This window comes from Cinclus cinclus, chromosome 10 (genome assembly GCF_963662255.1).
Source record: "Cinclus cinclus chromosome 10, bCinCin1.1, whole genome shotgun sequence".
NCBI classification, from domain to species: Eukaryota; Metazoa; Chordata; class Aves; order Passeriformes; family Cinclidae; genus Cinclus; species Cinclus cinclus.
In genome coordinates, this window is record NC_085055.1 from 8,969,161 (window position 1) to 8,992,430 (window position 23,270).

A 23,270-nucleotide genomic window follows, 5' to 3' on the forward strand; every position below is an offset into this window, starting at 1 on the left:
ATCACATCATGTGTTTCTTTCAGGGCAAAGAGAAAAGCTGTTTTATCTCAGTGCCTCACTGCAATATTTCACCAGTACTAAAACACTGACTGCACCATCCCATTAGTCACTCACCCAGCCTTTGCAGCCTGAGTCTTCTGGGCTCACCAGGCATTTGCTTCCTGTCAACACATAAGAAATTCTCTGCTTCCCAGTCCTCTGTGTAAAAGGCTGGTCTAAATTGCAGTGACACGAACCCATACACTGACTGCTGAGTGCAGCCATGCTCCTCAAGCTCAGATGTCCTGAGAAGCCTGTCTCTCTGTTTTTGTCCAGAGTTCAGCTCAGTTTATTTACCTGGGCAGTACATGCTTCAGTTCCCCAAAAGGCAGAAGCAGCTCCTCAGGTCCTACAAGGGGAGATGTAATAGGAGACATAGGTGAACAAAGACCAACACTCCCAACAAATTGAACCTTGGTTTTCCTGATCAATTTGGAGATGCTTCATTTTCTGCTCCAATGGTTTGAATCAGTTTGTTTCAAGCATTGCTTTAGATTTGCTGCTGATAGTTGTTTTGGAGTGAAGTGGAGCAGCTCCTGGACACCTCTAAGAAAACTAATTGTCAGGTGTTGCTTCCTCACCCTGGTCTGCAGGCCTTAGCTTTGGAGCTTCTGCTGGCTCTTTGGTCTGGCTCTGCTTTTATTTTGTATTCAGGGCTGATTACAGCAAATCCCAGATCTTGAATCAGGGCAAGTTTTAATACTGTACAGGCCTTGTTTATGTAACAGCTCCCATCCCTCAGGGATGAATCCAGGACTCACAGCACTAAAAGCATTAGCTGCTGCCACTGGAGTTAAAGGTGTAACTCCTCTGGCTGGTAGCACCAGTACATTTATAGCCTTTAGAACAAATGCTGGAGGAGACTTGTGACACACTAAAAACTAGGTTATGCCTACTTAAGCATTTCATCCCACTGCCATACTAAGGGAGAATGTACTCGTAGGACCACAGGTGTGACAACACTCCTGGTGGTGCTGTCAGCCCATTGCCCAGAGCTGAGTGGCTGTGTACACATCATTACTTAGCACTCATGTCCTCCCTTTTACTCTAAGACCTCCTCCAGCACTGGAGAAATAGAGGACAGAACAAGTGTAGGCAGGGCTTGGGATCCCTTGGCTTAAACAACACTCTCTGCTCATCTTTCTTAACACTGTTATTAATGATTTTGACATAATGGATGTGTATATTCTTCTTTCTTCTCGGGCATGTGATGCAGAGCCTTTGGGTTTCATCACGTCAGGAGCTCAAAAAACAGCCAGCCACCTCCAAAAAGCAGCTCTGTTTGCCTCTGCAGCCCAGAGGCCAAAGACATGCTCACACTCAGAAAAATTTCAGGTCAACACCCTGAAATATCAGTGATTCACATTGAAGCTTTAACACAGTTTAATTTTCCCTGTCATTCATGCTTTGGCCTTTCTGTTTATGCTGTTTAACTACACAGCTCACTATCTGGACATCTACTCACCCCTACATTCCAATGTGTTTGGTGCAGACAGAGGTCAGTTTAATGACTGTTCAGGGACTTATTGTAAATTGCCTCCTGGCTCCTGTCCTAAAATCCACATTTTGCTGGGACATAGCATTTATAAAGCATGAAGTGCACCTTGAGCACCTTCCCCAACAAAATGCCAGTCCAACCATTCTGAAACTGCATGACTGTGAGCCCAGAGGAAGAGACTGCAGAAAAATGCAGCAGCTACATTTGTTCTTGGCTGCTGTATCATGGCAAGGTATGTTTGTCAGTTCCTCCATCCCAAAATATTAAGAACATATGCAATAGAAGTGATTCTAATTGTTTCCAGAAATACAGTCAGAGATCTACAGGATGTGTGACCATGTGTGTCAGGGAGCTCTGCAGGGATTCTCTGGTACCTTAAGGGTGTCCTTGAATTGTTACTTGCGTGGTCACACCTTTTACCTGTACCTCTGGCTTGTGGGCTTGGAGGGAATATTATGGTCCACTTTATTTCCAGATTCTCATCTCCCTTCTTTACCTGAGTTCATTTCAGTATTTCTATCAAACTGACTCTGACAAATATTCCTGACAGGAGAGCAAGGACTGCGGTGCAAACAGACACTCGTTACATAAACCACTTAAATGAGACATCAGCCAAATCTGGCTGGTAGAAGGAGGATGTCAGCTGAGGACAGGGTATTTAAACGCAGCAGGGGAGAAGCTACAGCTCAGGGTTTGTTAAGGATATTTACAGCCCTTTGTGAGAGGAAACGCAGCTGTGTTCATCTCCTTCACTGACCCCCCTGAGGCGGAGGCTGGACACCTCGTGTCACACTCATTTGGGGAAGCAGGACTGTTGGCCCTCAGCCACCACCACACAGGGACACACAGCCGCAGCTCCCATCCCTTTCAGCCGGCGAAGCTTGGCTGTGAAAGCCCTGGGACAAGTTCTCCGTCCCTTTAGGTGGTCTGAAGGAGCTGGAAGGGCACAGCTGGGGCTCGGCAAGGGAATCGTGCCCGGCTCCTTGGGAAGCCCGTCGCAGCCTGCGGCAGTGCGCGCAGGAGCCGGCACTGACTGCGGGCCCGGCTGCGGCCAAGGTTAAGCCCCAGATAAGGGAGGGCACGCCGCACTTTCCCCGGCCGAGGGGCAGTAGATGACCGGCAGCGAGTGACAGGCTGGTGCGAGCCGCGGGCCGGCCGGGAGGGGCGGACACCGAGGCCGTCACCCTTGCTCTGTCCGCCAGCACCGGCCCCACTCCGCCTCTGCAAACCGGGCAGCGCCCTGCGGCAGCCCCGCTGCCGGGAGCGCCGCCGCGGGGGGGAGCAGAGACACCCCTCGGCCTCTCCAGCACCGAGCCAGCCCTTCGGTTCTGTGTGCGGGGTCCGAACAGAGCGGACCCCAATTCTTCCCAGCGGTACTGGCTCGGTGGAAAGACCCGTCCTTCCCGCACCGCATGGTACCGCCCGGTACAGCACGGCACTGCGTTGTCTCTGCGTTGCGTTGCATTACACTGCACTGCCGCCCTCTCGAGCGGCGAGGTGCGGTGCCCCGCTGTGCCCGCCCCGCCGCGGGGCCGCCCCGGCGGGCGGCGAACGTTCCAGACCCCCCACGCTGCGGCAGCGGCGGCGGGACGGTGCTGGGCGGGGCGCGGCGGGACGGGGGCGCGGCCAAACGGAGCTGGCCCGCGCGGGGCTTTGAGGGAAATGTAGTTCGCTATCAGCAGTCAGTGAGCGTGCGGCTCGTAGGAGCGGACTACATCTCCCGTGGGGCGCTAGGAAGGAGCGGCCGCCGCAGCGGCCGCCCGCAGGCGCAGTGGGGACGGCGGAACCGCTATAAGCGGCGTTGTTTGGGTTCGCGGCCGCGGAGGGGGGAAGGTGCGGCGGGGCCGTCGGCGGGGCCGTCGGCGGGCGGAGGTGAGTGGGGTCGGTACCGGGGGCGGGCGAACTTTTATGTGGTGAGGAGGCGGCTTTGCCGCCCCATCTCCTGTCAGGAGCCCGGCAGAGCTGCCCTCTCACCTCGCCCCCGGTGAAGGGGCTGCGCGGTGCCCTCTCCCGCCGCGCTCCGTCCTGCCTCGGCTGCAGCCGGCGGGCACCTCTCCCTGGGCGGGGCGGCTCCCGTGTTTACGGCAGTGCGGCGGAGACACGGGGAGGCGGGGGAAGAGCGGAGAGGAGCTCCCCCCGTGCTGCTGGGGGGTGTCCGGCCGGAGGGGCTGTCCCTCGTCCCCGCCGCGGGAGGGACGCGGAGCCCGCGGGTGCAGCATCCTCCGCGGCGGCGAGGGCGGCGATGCTGCAGCGGCGGAGCCGTGGCAGCCCCGCGCACCCCGGCAGAATTGCTGGCGCAGTCTGAGCAGCGTAGCGCAACCAGGCATCTCCCATCGCTTTAGTTGAAGGCGGGTGGCGGAATGCAAGAAAGCGGAGTTGTAAAACAGAGTCTCGCAGAGGGGAGTGATTTTATCTTCCAGACTCTGGTTCTCCTTCTGACCTTTCAGTGCAGTTTGATAGACTGAGTCTAAACCTGCAACCCTGAAGGTGTGACTCATCCCTGTACATGTCTGTACTTAATCATAGCTCAAGCCTATGGAGTAAGTGAGCTATGCTATAGAGAAGAGATGTAGCTTTCTCTGGAGTGTTTGTACTGACTAATTTTATCAAGCGATCTCTCTGGAGAGATTAGTTTTGCAAAACTTTGTACTGATGAATTATTGGCTATATGCAATTTCAGACTCTTTAAAAAAGACTGGGGGGGGGGGTTTGATCTTCCTAGTCCAGTTTTGCAGGGTTTCAGCTAAATGTTCTAGCGATTACTTTAATCTGTCAGATTGCATAATTGTATTTCAAAGATCTAAGGGAGGAAGTATGACAGCACTCTAGTGCATTGAAGATCATTGTACTATGTGATTACCTCAGGGTATGTTTAAACTAGTTCATGAGAAGTTAAGTCTTGTGTGGACTTTGAAAGTCATGTTATTACAGTCCTGTTGTAATATAACTCATTTACAATTGCTTACTGATTTTGAAAATGAACTTTAAAAATAGTAACTGGTATATTGGGCACAGCACATAATGAAGGGGAATTTAATTGTTTTTCAGATACTTGAGGTGAAAATACACGTGTAAACCCTGGCGTTTACAGAAGATGAAAGACATCGACATAGGAAAAGAGTACATTATACCCAGTCCTGGGTATAAAAGTGTGAGGGAAAGAGCTGACTCGGTGCAGCATGAAGAGCAGGAAGAGTCTAATTTTCAGCATTCTAAACTTAAGGTCAGTTACTTTTTTGTTGTTTGTTTTGCAGTCGTTATGCTTATTTAGTTGCATGTAGCAGCCTTTTTGCTATGCCAGTGCTGTATAGATTTGCTGCATTGAAGGTCAATAATGAATATTGCCTCTTGTGTGGAAGAGGTCATTCCAAGAGGTGCTGTAGCTATTTGATAATAAGTCTGAACACCTAAGCATTTTTCACTTTTAAATGTGGCTTTTCAGTAACATTTGAACAATTTTTTTTCTAGTATTCAGGTATTGATGTGAATCAAGGAAATTTTATAAACCTTTGTTTTAGAGAATCATACAACCAAGCAAGAGCAGTGAAGAACTCAGCACAAATCATGCACCATTCAATGTTGGCAGCTGAAAAAAACTCTTAATCATGCTGTGGTTGTTTCAAGGATTAATTTTCCATAATAGATGTCTAGCTTGCTCTAGTAGAATGACTTTTTTACTTTTCCTCTCAGATGAAAGTAATTATTATTAAACACATTCTTGAACATCTACTTATTTAGCATGTTAAGGTACCATCATAATTCTAGTTTATTTTGAGAGCTGGGTCTTGAAATAACCACCAACTTGGAGCTAGCCTGTCATTGTTCAGAGTTTCTAATTTTTAGAGCATGTTTTCACTGGGAGGAGTGCATACACTACCAAGCGCTACAGGGGGGAAAAAGGCTCAGAGAGATGGAAACACCCCCCCTGGTGAAAGATCTGGTCAGAAACCAATAATCCCTGCCAGCTGAAGAAGGTTAAAGATATTCCAGTGCTAGTGTTCAGAGCAGCTAATATTTTCTTGCCTATCCTGTTCTTGACCTTTTCTGAAATCCTCCAAGGACTGATCTATCTATCTATATATCTCATATATGTGTGTATGTAGATATACACACACTGTAGATTTTTCTGAAGATGAACAAATAAAGTTAATAATGCTTCTGTCTGATTTTTGCAATGATGAGTTCCTTGCAGATGTGCTGCTGGTCATTCCACATAGATTGCCTGTGACAGTGCTGCTGTGAGAGGGTTGGAAATAGGGGAACTTGCTATATTTGTATAGAGGAATTGTGAAGACCTCTAAAAAGGCTTAATCTTTGCTGGGTTATAGTAAGTGCTGAGATACTCTGTATTTCAGCTGAAGGAGTCCCTGGTTGCCCTGGGTTTGAGGGGCTCCCGGTGCTGCACTGCTGTGTGTTGGGTTTGGAGAGCTCAGCTCTGCAGCAGGCTGAGTGCAGTGAGCACTCGCAGGCCCTGCAGCTCCAGTGTCCCCACAGGCTCTATGACTCAGCACAGTGCTGCTGACGGTGTTCCAGCAAGGTGGTGTCTGATTGCATTAGAGCAGGCACTGATGCAGAACCAAGAGCTCTCCCGAGTCACGGTGCAGATTTTCAACAGCCTTTATTATGTTGATGTCACGGGCTTGCTACCCACCCTACCCTGCCCAGTGGCAAATCTGCTCTGTCAAATTACTGGTGACAACAGTGATGCCATTGGTGAGCAGCTCTGTTTCCTGACCAGTGGCAGTGGAGTTCAGCAGTAATCATTGCATGTTATCTCTCCCTTTTGGTCTGCATCATCTAATCTGGGTTTAACTTTTAGAGAAAACAATCCTTCTTACCTGTAAATTTTTAATTAAATTAAATAATGAAACCGGCATGTATTTTGTTTTTTATTTTTGTGGTGACTGAAAGTAAGCAAAGTCCTGCATGTCTGTACAGCCAGGCATGTAAATCTCGGAGGCAGCTTTCAGGGCAGCTTAACTCTGTTGCTGGTCTTTTTTTACCCTTCTACCCCTACCATTTGATATGCTGCCTATGACTACAGGGTAGTACACACAGATAATTGATTGCAAAACAGAGGTTCTGTAAACTTGTGATTACTGATGTGAGAAAAGGGCTTACCCAAGTTTATACCTTGAACTTTATCTGGTTTGTTCTCTTCGAGTAGAAGAATGAACTTAACTTGTTTTGCTAATGAAATTTTCTGGTTCTGATAGGTTGCCCACTTTACTTGGTAGTTACCTTGTTCAGTATGCCAAGGTTTTGTTAATTTCTAGCTCAGACACAGGTACCAGTTTTGTTTTGCTAGCCTTGCAGCTGGGGTGTATATAGTCCACAGACACAAACAGCTCTGAATTTGTTGCTACGTGTCGGTGAGATGAAATCCTGCTTGCTTGCAGAGTACTAAGGTTAAGTAAAAGGAGTAGTGTTCATGGCACCTTATCTAAGTTAAGCATTCATGTTTGTGTACCAAGTTTTTCCCTTTCTAGTTGAAACAAGCTATGGTTTCAGCAGACTAGTTGGCTAAGGGAAGAGCAAAGATTTCCCTTTCATAAGGCGGATTGATCTTTGTCTATTTGGTTAAGCACTTTCCTTCCCCATGTGAGAAAACGGTAGAAGCTGTAAAGAAAATGGTGTTTCAAGGCAAGAAAAGGAGCTCTGTCCTTTGCTACTGTATCTTTTATGGAATCTGGATTGGCTTAGATGCCTAAATTGACTTGGCAGGATTGGTGGCAGAACACAACAGAGGGCTGATGTGGTGAGGAGAGGTAGGACCACAGCAGTTCAGATAGAGGGATAAGATGTAGTGTAACTCTGTCACTTGGACAACAGAGTCCAGTGTACCATCAGTAGAGATGCGACTCTGAAATTTCTTGTAGAAAATCTGGCTCAGGATTTGAATTGGGTTGACCAGAAAATGTCTAAGCTGTAAGCATGATCTGTATTGCCAGGAACAAGCCGCAAACAGATGTAGGCTGTTATTTCAGTACTAACTTCAGATCTTTATGGAATGCAAGTTTGAGACTGTTTTGCAGCAGATTTTCACTGCATGAAGTAGACTTGAGGTAGAATCCTGTATGCTGTAGGGACAGTAGTCAAGGGCCACTGGTTCATGGCCAGTGGTGATCACCACTTCTGGCAGGGTTACAAGTACATTTGGATGATCAATAATATGACTCATTGGGGTTTTTTGTTGCCTATGTTGCTGCATTTTCTGCCTCTTTAACTTGAAGCAGACAAGTCTACTTGATTTTCTGACCATGATCTTTATAGGTGAAAGACCTGTTTTATTATTGAGCCAAGATCCCAGAGCTTTTTTGTATGACTCTTCTTTGCATTGCATAAAGGTTATATTCAGCTTTCTATTTTCTGTCTTGAAACCTCCATTCTTGTGTTTATTTCCTGCAGAAAGGACACTGTTTCAAACTACCACAAATGTGTTCATGACAATAGTGATAAAATTTGCAATTCTTTCCTTGGAAGCTTAAATGCTGCTTGGTCACAGCTTGAAAGATCACATCTTTGTAAGACAGGAGTTTTTCAAATAGGCTTCCTGGAATCATAATTGAAATAATTCTGCAATATAAGTAGGCCTAATCCAGCATTTCCTGGTGCTTAATGGGTATGTTGCTATAGAAATATGGACCTTCGAAATAGGCGCTTTGGGACTGAAATTCAGGAACAAAAATTTATTCAGCTTGTGGATACATATATTCACCTCATGAACAAGTGTCTGCATTGTGTTCTGATAATAGTTTATTCTTAAGTCTTTGGAAACCTTAATGTAGCTTACATTACATTTGTAGTTTACAAAACAGAGTCTTAACTACATGTTCCCACTGCATAGTACTGTACTAATTGGGTTTATTGTATTTGGGGACATGCCTCTGCTGGAGAACTTGTAGGTGCATTTGCTGCCTAGCACTACAGCAAGTGGTCTTCATCTGTAAAAGCTGTTACATGATCAGTGAGTAATAATTAAGGGATGTTTTGAAATATTGATTTGTACTTACACCTTTAGGACCTTCTGTTCTCAGAATGTGCCTGTGCCCTTCAACTTGCAGCTGAAGTAATTGTATGTGGTTTTTCTCATGGAAGTAGTGTATCCTGGGGAGCACAGACCCCACTGTGTCCATGAAACATGCTATAAAATGACAGACAAGGAAGAGAAATAATTAGTTCTTGAAATGCTTTTGGAATAGGCTTTCCTCAAATATAGATTTTGTTTATTGGATGGGATGGCAGGCAATGAGTTTTGCTTTCCTACCCTATTATATTTGCAATAGAGGAGGGTATGAGAACAAGCTGCTTCTACGATACACAGCACTTACGAGAACTCAATTCTTGGAATTTGAGTTCCTACGTTAACAATGCCACAGCAGATATTTACAAACTGTACTCCAAGCTGTAGTTGGTTCTGGCTGGAATGTACTGCTCAGGATTAAGTTCTTGCTGCTGCAGGATAATGACTGCGTCTGTGGTAAATCTCAAGTGCAAATTGCTGCATTTCAAGGCACCAGCCAGAGGAGCTGTAGAGATCACTTCAAACATTCAGGAAATGTGTTTCTAACTTTAGCTATCAGAAGCCCTACTAATATTCCTGTCCTTACCTTGATCTCTTGTTTTTCAGATTTGTCTCTGACATCTTTTGCCCAAGACAGCAGGGAATGTGATCAGAACTTGCTGCAATTGATGTAGACCCTTCAAGCACTGATAGCTTTGAAGCGATTTATTACTGAGTATTTAAACAGATCAATTCTGCCTCAACCTCTCTGAAGCATCTGAGTGTCTGAGTCAACTGAACAGGTTAAAAATAGGGATGTGAGTGTAGCCTGGGTGCTTCTACCTTTGCACTCCTTGATTAGAGCAGTCCTAGACAGCTTAAGTATAAACTGCTATTTGTAGCTGAAGCTGCTGGATGTGTTTGCATTTTTCCAGTTGGTTGCATATTTTCATAACCAAGTAAACACATTTTTTTTTTTAATTTTTCAAATCAAATGAATGCAAGATTTTAAAACCTGATTTTTTTTTTTTTTTGCAGCGGTTCTATTGTCTTTGAAAACTTTGAACACAGACTAGGTGCAGCAGCAGGCATTAATGGTACTTTCTAAAGATGCATTAATTCCATGGTATCCCCAAAGAACTGAATGTATTGGTAACAATCATGTTTTAAGTTGTTTTACCATTTAACTTCTGCTAGTAAAGCAGTCACTGACAGAATCAAGTGATTCTGTTAGGGATCATTTGACAGAAGATCCTAGAATTGTTTGTTGGTGTATGCTTTAGGAGGACCCTCTAATCACACTGAAGAAGGGGTGTCTCTATCTTGTCCTCCGTGCCTAGATGTACATATCACCATCTGAGAATGGACCATATCCACAGCCAGTCATGTATCAAAAGTTTATCTGACACTTGGTGGGGTGTTTATGGTATCAGAGAAGCCTTCCACTTAACAGGGGGAACAAAAAGACAAAATCTGTGACTAGGCAGAGACATTTTCTAGAGGAACGTTGATATTCTGGATAATTCACTGCTTCCATTGGGACTTGACTGCCTTCCTTAGTGCACTTATCTTCTAAGTCTTAGCCACATTATAAAATCTCAGCTCTGACCACGTGCTGGTATTGTCCTTGACTACTGTGGGTTGATGTTCCTTTGTTCAGAGCAGATTTCTAAACCAGCCTGGTCATGACCAGAAGAGTGTAAGGAGTAGATTAGCTATCAGTGAAGGAAATCTTGCAGTATCTTTTCCATTGTAGTGTTCTATATTAGTGCTGCAGACATTCTGCTCTGGCTGTTTCAGAAAGTTGGTGGACAGCTGTAAGAGTTGCCAGAAATACTTACTGCATGTATCCCAAACTATTGGTGAACTTAACTTGAAGCAACTTAAAACTCACATAAATGTGGGGGGGTTCTGATGTCTTGGGACACTGAGATGGATATTAGTTTTTGAAAATTTGTATCCTAGTGATAAGAAATAGTCAGTTGTGCTCTGAACCACAGATGCCAAACAAGCTGTTCCACAAACAAAATGTGTTTCCATTGTTTTTGAGGATGAAGGTTAACAAATTTCCAAGTCAACATATTTAGAGCCCTGAGATGTTTAGTAGGAGTTTCCCTGGTTTACTGTTTGCTTTTTGGAAGCGTATGTTGGTACAGGAAGGTGAATTCAATACAAGATTGTTGTATTAGGCTTGATAAATGCTGTGGTGTAAGGGGTCCTGCTATCACTCACTGGTGGTTCCACTCAATAAGAGTTTAAGTTCAAAGCCTCCCTTGGTACTCAAAGTGTTGTACAAAATTCACCTGTGTAGCTTCTGTTGTGACCTGGCTTAGGAATAGCCTGAATAAAGATGTTACTGAAGACCATCCCCAGCATATGCAAGGGTGTCAGGATGGTTCAGGAGAGCAGAGCTAGCAAGGCAGGAGCCAGATTCTCAGCCTGTGCTGTGCTAGGTTGATCTGCTTAGTGAGGAGTTGGTTCCCCATCTTTGTAGTCAGAGATGTGTAGGGTGCCAATTCTAAAGCTGGTTACTTTCAATTCCACAGGAGTCTGCTGTCACTGTGCATGAGCTATGTAGCTCCAGTGCTGGATGATCAGTGTACAGCCTCAGTTCTGAATGAATTCTAGAACCTTTGCTTTCAAGATCATGAATGCTGGTTTTAATGCAAAACAAGAGACAGGGATTCATGGCTACCACAAGCCTAAGCACCTGCACAGCTGCTTATCAGGTGCATTCTTAGCAGCTACAGTTGCAAAATCCTATAATAAACACTTCATGCCAAACTCTGTATTTCTTGGATTGCAGTAATAAGTGGATTTGCTAGGAAAGAGTTGAGAACATCTCACCTCAAAGATGATACTGGCCAGAATTCAAGGGCAAGGTAAAATAAGAAATATTCCTGTAAGAAGCTGATATTACTGTCCTCACCAAGGGCTTTCTGTGCCTCAACTAAAAGTGCTCAATATATGTGACTAAAATACTTAGGCTTACCAGATGTACATATCCTGATCTTGTTTGGCTACAGAGCCTTGATATCAGTACCAAGCACTATTGGGAAACTTCTTCTTTAATCTGAGGGTACATAAACTCAGGCTAGCTTTGAAACCATGACTCCAATGTTAATAAAACTGCTAATTTTGGCCCAGAAAAGTAGCAGCAGATCTTGTGTAATCAAGTCACATGTAACTGTTAAAGTGAATAGGTGGACTTCAAGCTTTTCCATCTCTGAATTGTTGTGGTAAATCACAGCATGTTTCTGAACAGTTAACTTATATCTTTTAAGAGAACTGTGGCACAGCTGTACTTATTCCTGCATTTGTCTATGTGTTTGGTGCTGTCAAGAGCTGTTCTTCTGGGTAGCAGAAGCTGGGAAGGCAGCAGAGACATGAGGTTTCATTTATACCCCCCTTTTCAGGAGGCTGAAGAAAATTGACACTTTCTTGACCTGGATCTTTTCAGCAGGTCTGGAAACTGTAACCATAATTTCTAGGCATCTGACACTACCTGATGGTCTCACTTTGGTGCTGTGTGAGTTCAGCTGTGCTGTCTGTACTGTGCAATCAATGTGTGCAGGTGCCTAAAGGATCAATGTCTCTTTCCTCATACCCACTGTCTCTGATTTAGCCCAGTACCTGCTCCTTGCTGCCTCAGCATCAGGGAGACAGCTGGTATGGGTGGATGATACACCAAAGTAGTCTTAAATAGGCTCATGTTTCAATCAGGCAGGGTATTATAAAGTATCCTAGCTACAGAGAAGGCTGGGAGCCTAATGCTGCAAATCACCTTGTTAATATTTTTATATATTGTGTACTGCATCAAATCCAGTGAAAGGACAAGAGAATTCTTAGCAGAATATAAAGTACATAGTGCACTTACTGCTTCACCAAGCAACTGATGGCTTGACAATGTTTGGACCTGCAAACCTATTTAATTTTCAGATGCTCAGGGGTTTGATGACTTGCAGGCTGGACAACAGTGCTTTAGGGGTTGCCTGTGGTACCTGCAAAGCCAGTGTATATACCCCTTACTCATTTTCAGTGGGAGTATTCTTGGACTCAGAGGAATTTATGGGAAGAAGAATGTAATTGCAACTTCAGATAATCTTTTCCTAGACACTTGTTTTATTTTAATTGTGCTTAAGATAAATGGAACAGTTGATTCTTCCCTTCCCCAGCCCATAAAAACTAATAACTAATCCTGTTTTGCAATGCCAATCTTTTAATAAGGCTTAAATATTTTTGAATTGCTCTTCATCCTGGAGTTGTAATATGGAGAATGCTTTCATCACTGAGCAGAACTGGTGATGATATAGTTCCTTCTCATCACATACCCCCCTAGTTCTGAGCTCTGTTCTTCTGCTCTCTTTCCCATTTGCCTCTCCTTGGTGGGAACTTTAAGGGCATGAGGAAGCCTGCTGAGCTCTGGCTGCGAAATGCAAGAGGTGGGAGTTCTGTTCTGCAATGTTGCCAGCTCAGAGACCTTTACAACTTAAATCAAACAATTTTATGTAAGAATAAGTCAACCACAGTAGCTTTTGTATTCTCTGTCAACTGCAAGGATGAGTAAAAAAGTAGTTATAGATCTGTTCTAGTTTCCTGTCAGCTGCTGGTAGGACCAGAAGAGATGCAGCTTCTTCCCTGCTGTGATCTGAGCACTGGGAGATGTTCTGCCTTATGGAAGAAGGGACAATAGCTGTTTGGTGGGTGGGGTTTGGGTTGTTTGCACACATGAGATTCTTCCTCTGCAAGATGAATAAGGGATGGAAAAATCTGCTTTGCTTTGCATCCGGTCTTGTCTGGTTTTGCAGTTGTATGATGTTACAGTTGTCAAACCAATAATTTGCTACCTTTTCTTAAATAGGAGATTGTTATTGGACTGTGTGAAAGGCTGGAATCTCCATGAGTGGCATTTTCCTTCCCACCTACATGATGCATTCTTCTTCTTTCTTTACCCAGTCCCCATTCTCAGGTGGCCATGTTGCCTGCTTAGCATGCTGTCAGAAGTGTGCAAGCTCACATATTTGAGATTGCTTGCCTTTCTGAGTAAGGTTCCTCATGCCATTCTTGCTTCCTATGGAACTTGATGTCGTGTGTATGTAACAGCTTTGTAGCTTGGCTCCAAAATTTCCTGCATTTTCATGACCTCAGATTGTGGATTTGGTACATTTGTCTCTAGCTTAATGAGCAAGTAGTTTCCCCTTGCCTCTAAACCACCCATTTTCCTCACCTCACTCAGGCTTTCTGTCAGATGTCTTGAGCCAACCATGTAATCTTTCTGAATCTCATTACCTTACCATTGCTATGACTAATATTTTGACAAGGAATTAATGCTAACAGGTGCTGGTATGATTTTGTTGTTTTCTCGAGGTGTAGGAAGTCAGATGGGGCAGGTGTATGCTCTGTGCTCTGTGGTAGCAGCACCAGCTGTGCTTCACTTTCTCTGCCCCTCTGTGACCCACCCACAAAGGAAGATCATATGTGAAGTGGTGCTTCCTTGGTGCTTGCCCCACTCTTGGGGGCTGGGCCCAAGATTAGATGTTTAACTGTTTTCTTAGTCTGTTAATTCTTATACTCATCTGTTGAACTGTAGCATCCTTTACTCAGGTGTGTCAGAGCTTCATGTGGAGTGCAGAACTATTATGCTCTGTTGGGAGATTCCTATGGCTGCAGAAAATTTATTTGGCATCCACCAGCTATCAATAAGATGCTGGATCAATGATTGTTCTTGCCCTCTGTCATGTGTTTAGTAAGCCATGATATGCTTATCCTATGTGAGTTTAGTTCTCCAGTGTTTAGTTCATTTGTGCATTTGAACCATACAGTATCTTATGATGGAGAATTCTAAATGCAGGTGTGCCTTGTTCTTTTGTTATAAGAACAGTTGGTGGTCACTCTAGTTCTCTTTCTTCAGGCTTTATGGACCTCTCAGATACCTGTACCTTTATTCCTTTTTTCTGTCCAGCTGAAAAATCTTAGGTTTATGCTATTCCAAGCCCTATTGTTATTATCACTCAAGGAAAGTAAATTTAAATATAATACCCTTTTAGAACTGAAGTGACAAGGGACATAGTCTGGTGCTCAAAAAGGTTGCAAACCCTAGAGTTTTAAGTGGTATGCTAATGTTTTCTGCTTTATCCTTTGTGTCTTTTGTAACAATTCTTCATTTTTTTTTTTGACATTTTGTTTGTGCTGAGTAGTAGTCATCTGTTTCTCAATAAATGTCTGAATGAATTGTCTTCTTCCAGTTAGCAATATCTGATTTAGGCTTCTTTTGTTTCTGTGATCATTTCTTTAGAGCTATCAATACCATGTTGTATCACTCATTTCATTGCTTGTTTTGGCATATTAAGAAGTTGATGAATTAGGAAAAGTGTATTTTAATTCACTTTCATGATTATTAGACATTTATTTCTATAGCAGAGTTGGAGCCTATTGTAGCACATTATTAATGACTCAAGGCATTGATTTTTCAAGAAAACTGTGCACACATGCAGGCAGTCAGAAAACCTAATCAGAAACCTAAATTAACAGTGTTGAGGTTGTTTAAGTTTTTTTTACTTCAGTCTTTTGTTCCTGAAGTGCATTGTAGAACAACTTAGGAGCCTCGCTTCTTCCTAATAAACTCTACTTTGAAGATTTTTTCTAAGCTTTGTAGATTTCTTCTAATCTTCAAAGAACTATGCAGAAATGCATAGAGTTGTTCTTAAATCTTAATTGTACAGTGGTGTGATGCATTTGTTTCTTGATAGTCTTACATTTGGGATTTTGACAATCTCACCAAGATAGAGATGAGCAACGCTCTCCATGTGGGGTTTGTGCTTGAAATTGTCTCTATGGCAAGATCTTTATAAAAACCTTTCAAAGGCAGTGCCCTTGTCTTTATCAATGCAGCTTTTCCACATTTGCTGAGAACACTCTCTTGAGCAGCTCTGGAGAGTTTAATTATTTTTAACAGTGATTGTTTATGGATATTATCTTTGGACTAGCTAAGCCCCCTGCAGTTGTGCTTACTTATTAAAAAGCTATTCTTGTTTCTAAGTGATGAAAATCTGTTTTTATGCTCATCACCATAGTGTTTTCTGATTTGGAAGATTTTTTTTTTTACTTATAGGCACTTTTTTGTGTGCTCTGAAAAACAATGTTTATACAACTGGCTTATGGCATCACTTAGAAACAAGTGTGTTATCAGCAACAAGATGTTTGGGCAGATCTGCCTGGGCCTCTTGTGAGAGTAATACAACAACATTTAAGAGTTCCTCTGCTGTATCTAGAAAAGAGGTAATGCAGAACTCTTCCCCACTACTGACTCCTTGGGATGTTTATGGCAGGTCACTTATAAATGCTTAATTGTGTAGATTTAGTAAGGCAGTGTTGCCTTAGTGAGTCAGTAATTTAATATAAATTGAGTGAGAAGTATTTCAATTCAGATTGCAAGTACTGTGTATTTTTGAGTCACTCCATGTGTCATAGGGGTTTAATGTTTTTTTGTTTTCATGTTATTTGGCTATCTTTTGTTACCATAGCTTTCAGTGATAGCTTAGCAAATATGGCTTTTTTTAGATAGAACCATGGATTATTGACAACATGCTTAGGCAGTATTTAAGTACTTTGGTTAAGCAAATAAGGGACAGATTTGTGACATTATCAGTTTCCTGTTCTCATCTTTCATGTGGGTGGAACTAGTGTCTTAGTGTGCTATACTATTACATGTCAATACAGTACAGACAAAGCCTATGATAGATGACGATATTTTCAAAAGCAATTATGTCAGGTGGAAGTTAGCAACCAAGTGCTTGTAAGAGGCTACAATGCATTACAGTTGTTTCTTTTCGAAGAAATAAGCTAACTTGGCTCCAATAGGTCCACTAATAAAAATAGAATCATAGTATCATTATAAGACCTTCGGAAGATTTTTAGCTCAGAATTTTTTTTTTCTACCAAGTATCTCACTTGCAATAAGCTAGACTACAAGCAGGTAATGTGGTGCTGCAATACATGGCACATTAAGTTAGCAGAACCAGTCAAGGGCTGTAACTTTTTCTTGTGTCCCCTGCCATGTTGTTGTTGGGCAGGGGGAAGTTACAAAGTTTGAGTGCTGGCCTTTCAGGCACTCAGCTTCATGGTTTCTCATAAAAACCTCTACTTTCCATCCGGCATAGACTGGGAGAGCAGCTCAGACTTTTTCCACAGGTTTTATTATCATCCGTGAAGGGGTCAGGCTACAAATCCAAAGATGGGGGATCACACGTGTACTTTTATAGGGTTTGGGGGAATCACAAGTAAACCAATGAAAAACAGTGTTAACACATTTTAGCCAACTACATTCTCTTTCTTTAAGACAACCAATTATAAAGAATCAAACCTAACCAATAATATTCTAAAAAGATAAGAGGAAGAGCTTACATTTTTTTCTAACATGAGTCATTCTAAGCAAGTAGTTTTTCTTATCTCAAAGTGCCTGCCAGGGGGCCCTCACAGAGATGTCTGCAGAGGGATTCATCTCCTCTACAAAGGGCCCTCTGCCAGCACAGGTAACTGGCTCACCTGGTCATGTAGTTTTGCCACATCTGGCTACTCATCAAAAGATTTGTTTGAACTCTGCAACATTTTGACTATCCTGTATCACTGCTGTTTCTCCTCTTGGATTAGCTTTCCCTGGGAATGTGGAAACCCTCCCTGAGATAAGGTTTGCTTTTTAAGTGGCTGCTACCAAAGTTGCTGAGACATTGAGAAACTGCCTGGAAGGAGAGAAAATCATCATCTTTGTTCCAATTTCATTAGGGGAAGAGAGGAAAAACAGGAACAATTATAAAAGGAAGTACAGTTCTGCTTAGTGTCTATTTGATTTTTTTTTAATCAATTCTAACGTGTTTTTGACGAAGGGACTTCAGGAACATTCTGAAAATACCTTGCATTTTCTGTGGATAAGAATATCTAAATTATACTAAGAGGGTGTAAATTCATCAAGAAATTCTTATTTTCACTGAGTAAGCCAGTCATTGATTTTCTGAACTGATGTCATAGGTACTTGAGGTTGTAATTTTTCTCTATGGTATTTCCTGTGGCAGGATTGGCTGGGTCTATCCATTTATCTTTTGAATGCACAGGTGCAGTACTAATTTATGTTTTACAAATGCAGCAGTCTATAACACAGATCTAGAACCTGTGCATTCCATGGCTTTGCTGCCAAGATGAAGCCTGTGCTCTGAGACATTGAAATGACTGTGATTGTTGCACAAGAGGTGCAAAATTGCTGGAGATGGGAGTCATGGACTTCAAATGTAGTTTTGAAGTCTGAATCTGTTGTCTTTCTTGCAAAAGCAGATTGAATGCCAGGATGCCTTGGAAGCAGCAGCTCGGGCAGAGGGCCTGCCACTGGACACCTCTGTGCATTCCCAGCTGAGAATGCTGGATGAAGAGCATCACAAGGGCAAATACCACCATGGTCTGAATGCACTGAAACCCATACGGACCACTTCCAAGTACGTCTTTAGGCTACCACAGAACTGATACAGCATTTGCTTTTCAGACCAGTCACAAAACAGAATTGCAGATGTAGGTCTGCTGACTGGTACTGGAAACATCAGAATTTGTTTAGCAAGTGTAGCTGGCATGGACCATTTGGTACTCTGAGTGCTTTCAATGAGAGGAGCCTTTGTTTTTCTTGAAGATGTATGTTTCCTGTTTCCTTTTTCATTTGTTTGTGATTTTTTTTTTTAATTCTTTTAGACACCAGCACCCTGTTGATAATGCTGGGCTTTTCTCCTCCATGACCTTCTCCTGGCTCACTCCTTTGGCCCACAGAGCATACAAAAAAGGGGAATTGTTTATGGATGATGTATGGTCATTATCAAGGCATGAGTCTTCAGATGTCAATTGCAGAAGGTAAAGATGTCCAGTTCATTATTTTCTTCTGTCCATTTATTACGTGTTGGTGCACAGGCAGTGGTATAGTGTTGCCCTAGAAGAGCAGCACTGACATTTTGTTTTACCTTTCTCAGAATGGTGGAATTCACTTTCATCTTTCAGAGATAACTTTCTCATGCAGTGCAGTTTCTGTAGCCCTACCAATTTCAGCGAAATTAGAGGATTACATCTTTAGGAGTGTCTTGCAATTCTGATTTTGCATGACTTTAATCTGTTGTTTTATTAAAACAAAATTTTTTTTCTCAAGGCTACAGTGAAAAAAGTCTTGCGCTAAAATGAGAAATAATACTGTCAGTAGCAAGGTGATTTGAATGTGGGTCAGATCTTCTGATCAGGCTAACATTCTATGTTTAATGAGAATTTCTTTGGGTTTTGACTCCACAGTTCTTCAGTCAGTTCAGCAGAGAAAGGCTGTCAGAATACTAAGACGGCCAAAGAGACTCCAGGCAAAGAAAAAGCATAGTGTATTTCATCCCTCTGTCCTATAGCAGTGGCACTACATAGATATTTTTCTTTACCTCACAGCATGTATATATTTCTCTTAATATATTTTTTTGTTGTCCTGAGCTAAGAAGCACTGAGTTTTAACAAAGAAGTATCTATGAGACCGTAACTTCTCTCAACGTGAAACACTGATGACATTAATTAAATGTAATGAATCTTCTGGTTTTATTAGGCTGGAAAGATTGTGGCAGGAAGAACTGGAAGAAAGTGGGCCAGATGATGCTTCTCTCCGGAGAGTCGTGTGGATTTTCTGCCGCACCAGGCTCATCCTTTCCATAGTGTGTCTGATGATCACGCAGCTCGCGGGTTTCAGTGGACCAGTAAGTAATATCCATCCTTTTTTTAACAACCCCAGAGGGCTCCATCTCATGGCCAACTGTAAAATCTTAAGGTTTCATTGCTGAATCACTTAAATGTTTTGACTAGCTAGAAATTTTGGGGTAAAATTCAAGAGTGATTTGATAATCCAAGATAGGATTCCTACAGCTGGTGGATCAGTTGCTGAATACCCAGGCAAGTTCTTGGAGGAGGGAGGGGGAGTTTAGGTGTCTTGGAAGAAATGGACTTTTTGTTTTTTTTCTCTTTGGTTTTGAGTATAGTTTAAAGTTCTTCCCTGACTGCATAAGCTTAACTGCATAACTTGCTTTTTTCGTAAGATTCTTATGTACAGGTCTTCTAATTGTTTTTCTCTTTGAAATTCTGTAAATTTATCTTGGAATAAAATTCAGTGATATAACACTAGTCTTAAATTATTGGCATTAATAACAGTCTTCAAGAAGTGGACCGAAACAATTCTGAGAGCATTGCTTAAAAACTAATGTGAGCAGATCTCAAGAAATCTGTGGGCATAGTTTTTACTGATCCTACAGAGAATGGCCAGACAGGTTTCAGGTAGAAGTGTTAGAAAAAGTTGCCTCTAGGAGCGGCTGCTGTTTGTTGCTAAGGGTCGTATTGAAGATAACAACATGGGAGTTGACATTCACACCATTTTTTGTCACCTGTTTGTTGCACATGCTGTGCAGATTTAAAGTTGAAATTTTGACTAAATTTATTCTCTACACATTTCCCTTGAGGAGTAGGAGCAGTATTACTGCTAGTAGTACACGTTTCAGTGTGCTGGTAAGCTGGAGGTTCATTTCTTGGGTAAGTACACTGGGGTGCACTGTTAGGTGAAATGTCTTTTTAAAATGTTTTCCTGCTTTTAAATGTCTTATCAAAAAATGTTCTGTTTTTTTAAGTCTTAAAGTTTGCTTTGTTTCATGTAATATGAATAACAATGAATGTTTCTGTGATATTGTTTTCTTTGTAATATTTTATAGTTGTCTTTATTATAAAATATATGAATATATTTTGGTAATTAACAATAAATATAATGATTAAGGTTTTAACAGCACTAGCTTTTCCCAAGAAGAGCTTCTGTCATTGTTTCACTACAGGGCTTGAGGAGTTGCTTTTATCTTTAGCAAAGAGCTTGCAGCAGTGTTACCCCTAATTTCTGCAGCATAATAGTCTCAGTTTGTCTCAGCCAGACTGCTGAATGAGAGAGAGTGAGAAGGGAAAGGAAAAAACAAACCAGCTTGATTATGTTGGGGGCTACTACTGCAATTGATGCTCAATATGGGTAACTTAAAATTATCTATAGACAGTTGCCCATTTACAGACAACCTTATTCGTTTTTCTGAATAAGGCCAAATTCACTTTTGGTTCCACCATTTGGCATGAAAATAAGTCTTTACCATCCCTCCTCCCTGTTCTTTAAAATGGCATGCCTCAGGGATATGCCTATGCTGTCTCCTCAGAAATATCAGTGCTTTCTTGTATTGTTATACCCTTTTCAATGACCTGAAGGTGAAAAGGGAGATCAGGAAAAGCACTTGACTTGACCTCATGTATTGGAGAAAAATTATGAAAGTGGAGTTAAACACTATATTAAACTTCAAACATTTTAATTGAATGTCTATGATCTTGAAATGCCAGCAAATGGCTGTGGCTTTGCTAATGAGCATTGTGATGGTTATAACTGGAAAGGAGTTGTTCAAGACTTCCTGTGTGGACTCTTTAGCTTTGGTTTGAGTTTATTTTTTTTGGGGGGGGGGTGGATAAGATCCTTCAAGGGTCCTCCTGTTTTGGTTCTTTTATTTTTTTAAAATTATGATAAATTTTGCATCTGACACAGAATCAAAACCTATAACCTGGTGAGTCAGCTGCATGTGTCAGACTGCCTTGTAATAACCATCAGAATGTACTGGGATAGGTGATATACTATTTATCTCCAATAAATGTTGCTATTTGATCGGCTACCAAAACTTTCAAGTTCTGATGGAGGATCAAAGAAGTTTCTTGATTACTAAACATAATCAGTTTAACTCCAGGTCTGAACAATGTACCAGTTTGCTACTGTTCAGAGCCATTCTTCCCATTTGGGAGATGGCTAAACTTGCTATTTTAGTGGAGCACAGCTTGACAGTTTGGTCAGTTATTGGAGGGGGGAGTGGTAAGCTCTGGGAGGTAAGTTTTCCAGTTTCCCAGTTGGCTCCAGCTGCAGCCTGCCTCGCGCTGTCGCACGCTGGCTGCAGCAGGGACGCCGGCACTGCAGTGGGACCAGTGACAGAAGCTGTTCTTCAGCATTTTCAGGATGGCTGTTTTCTGCGTCAGGATGAGGCATTCCTGCTGGGCAGAGCCACCGCCAAGAGCAAAGGTAAGGTAATGTTTATTCCCTGGGAATGCTTAAGACAGCCGAGCAGCTTGTACCAACCACTGCGGTAATAGCCACAGGAGCTCTTTTTCCCCCTTAGCTTAGTTTATGTACTGTAATGTTTTGTTTTGTAAGTAACTTTATGATGCTGGATTATTTTCATTAAACTAATATGAATTTGAATAGTACTTGTTCAGATGCAAATGTTAATTTTCTGTGACTTTTTTCCCTTCCCTTTAATCTGCTGTTTCCTCTATTCTTTCTTCCGGAACAAAAATAAATTGGGGTATAATGTAAGTTGGTCTCTATTTCATCATGGGAGATGCTGAATCTATAAAATAGTGCTGCAAAAAAGCACTAAAGTTTTGGGAGGAATGAGACCCCAGGAAACATCTGCTATCTTTATACATCCTCTCTTGGAGACTTTCAGCAATGCTGTGGTGTGTGAGAAAATGCTTGCAGTCTGCGACCATGCTGAGTTACAGCTCGAGAGGAAAAAGGGGGATTTTCACCCCAATTGCTCAGTGACTCGGTTGCATATGTTGGATTGAATACTGGAAAAAGAAGTCAGTAATCTCCACAGTAACTGCAAACCAACTGTATGCAGTTGTGATCCAAACAGTCGATGTAAAATTAAATCCAATCGGGAGAAAGTTGGAATGCAGTAGATCTGTGAATGTGAGTTCCTCACATTTGTTCAGTGATCGGTATGTAAATTTTCTCAGTGGCCATTCTAGAACCCGATGGACATCTGGCGTTAATTCACACCTGTGAAAAAGTGCAAAATTATTTACAGCATGTTTCCTTGGTTCTGATGTGCAGTATTATTTTCCTCTGAACAGATGAATTTGATCTCCTTTTTTTTTATTTGGTGCTGGGCTGTAGCTATCAAAACCTTTGCTGGAGTAGTGGGGTTTTGTTTTTTCCCTCTCTTCAAACCATACAGAACTCCTACTTAGAAAACATGATATATCCAAAAGGACTTCAATGGACTGTGATGTGAAAGGCTTCTCAAATATTTTCTTTGGTCTCAGATTTTTTGTTTATTTTTCTTGTGGGCGAAGGTAATTCTCTACTCTGTACTAGTATATCAAAAGCACCAATATCTTAAAACATCATTTGTTGAAAAGCTCTCTAGGAAGTCTTTTGCTCTCTGTGAAGCCTTACTGTAAGATACTTTTGAAACCAGATTTCAGAATTTGTGCAGCCTCAGAAGCCTCCTCTGTTGGTACCTTCAAGTGTGACTACTTTTGGACTTCGTGAACAAATACCATTCTGTTTTTGTATCTTTATAATTTTGTGTGTAGATTCAAATCTAATTTGTTAGAAGCTAAGACTGACTGTTAGATATTAGCCCTTTATAATTTTCCTGTATGTGCAGATTGTATGTTTATACAATGGTCTACCTGTTGTATAGTGTTTTTGAGATGTTACCATTTAAGATCACACTTGATTTCAAATAAAAGCCTATTGTTTCGCAGTTAATAATATTTAATCCTGGTGGTTGTGAATTGTATGATGTTACATTGTGCCATTGGACCACAAAGCTGGAGTTGGGAATTGGTGGTTCTGGGGGCTGTCCTATTTTTGCAGGTGATGTTTGA

At 42.2% G+C, this 23,270-nt stretch overlaps 1 protein-coding gene across 11 annotated transcripts in view; it reads left to right on the forward strand.

Moving 5' to 3' along the window:
* Nucleotides 1–3,296: 3,296 nt before the first annotated feature.
* ABCC5 (ATP binding cassette subfamily C member 5) overlaps nucleotides 3,297–23,270 on the forward strand; it is a 68,000-nt gene continuing 48,026 nt past the window's right edge. For 3 of the 11 annotated variants that reach the window (XR_009933481.1, XM_062499535.1, XM_062499542.1), the window contains exons 1-5: nucleotides 4,043–4,077; nucleotides 4,586–4,760; nucleotides 17,862–18,022; nucleotides 18,270–18,425; nucleotides 19,144–19,291. Coding sequence is in view for 10 of the 11 variants with exons in the window: in XM_062499535.1 (XP_062355519.1) it covers nucleotides 4,632–4,760; nucleotides 17,862–18,022; nucleotides 18,270–18,425; nucleotides 19,144–19,291 (594 nt within the window). In the remaining variant the exon portion in view is untranslated. The other 8 variants (XM_062499547.1, XM_062499536.1, XM_062499538.1 and 5 more) reach the window with 8 other exon arrangements.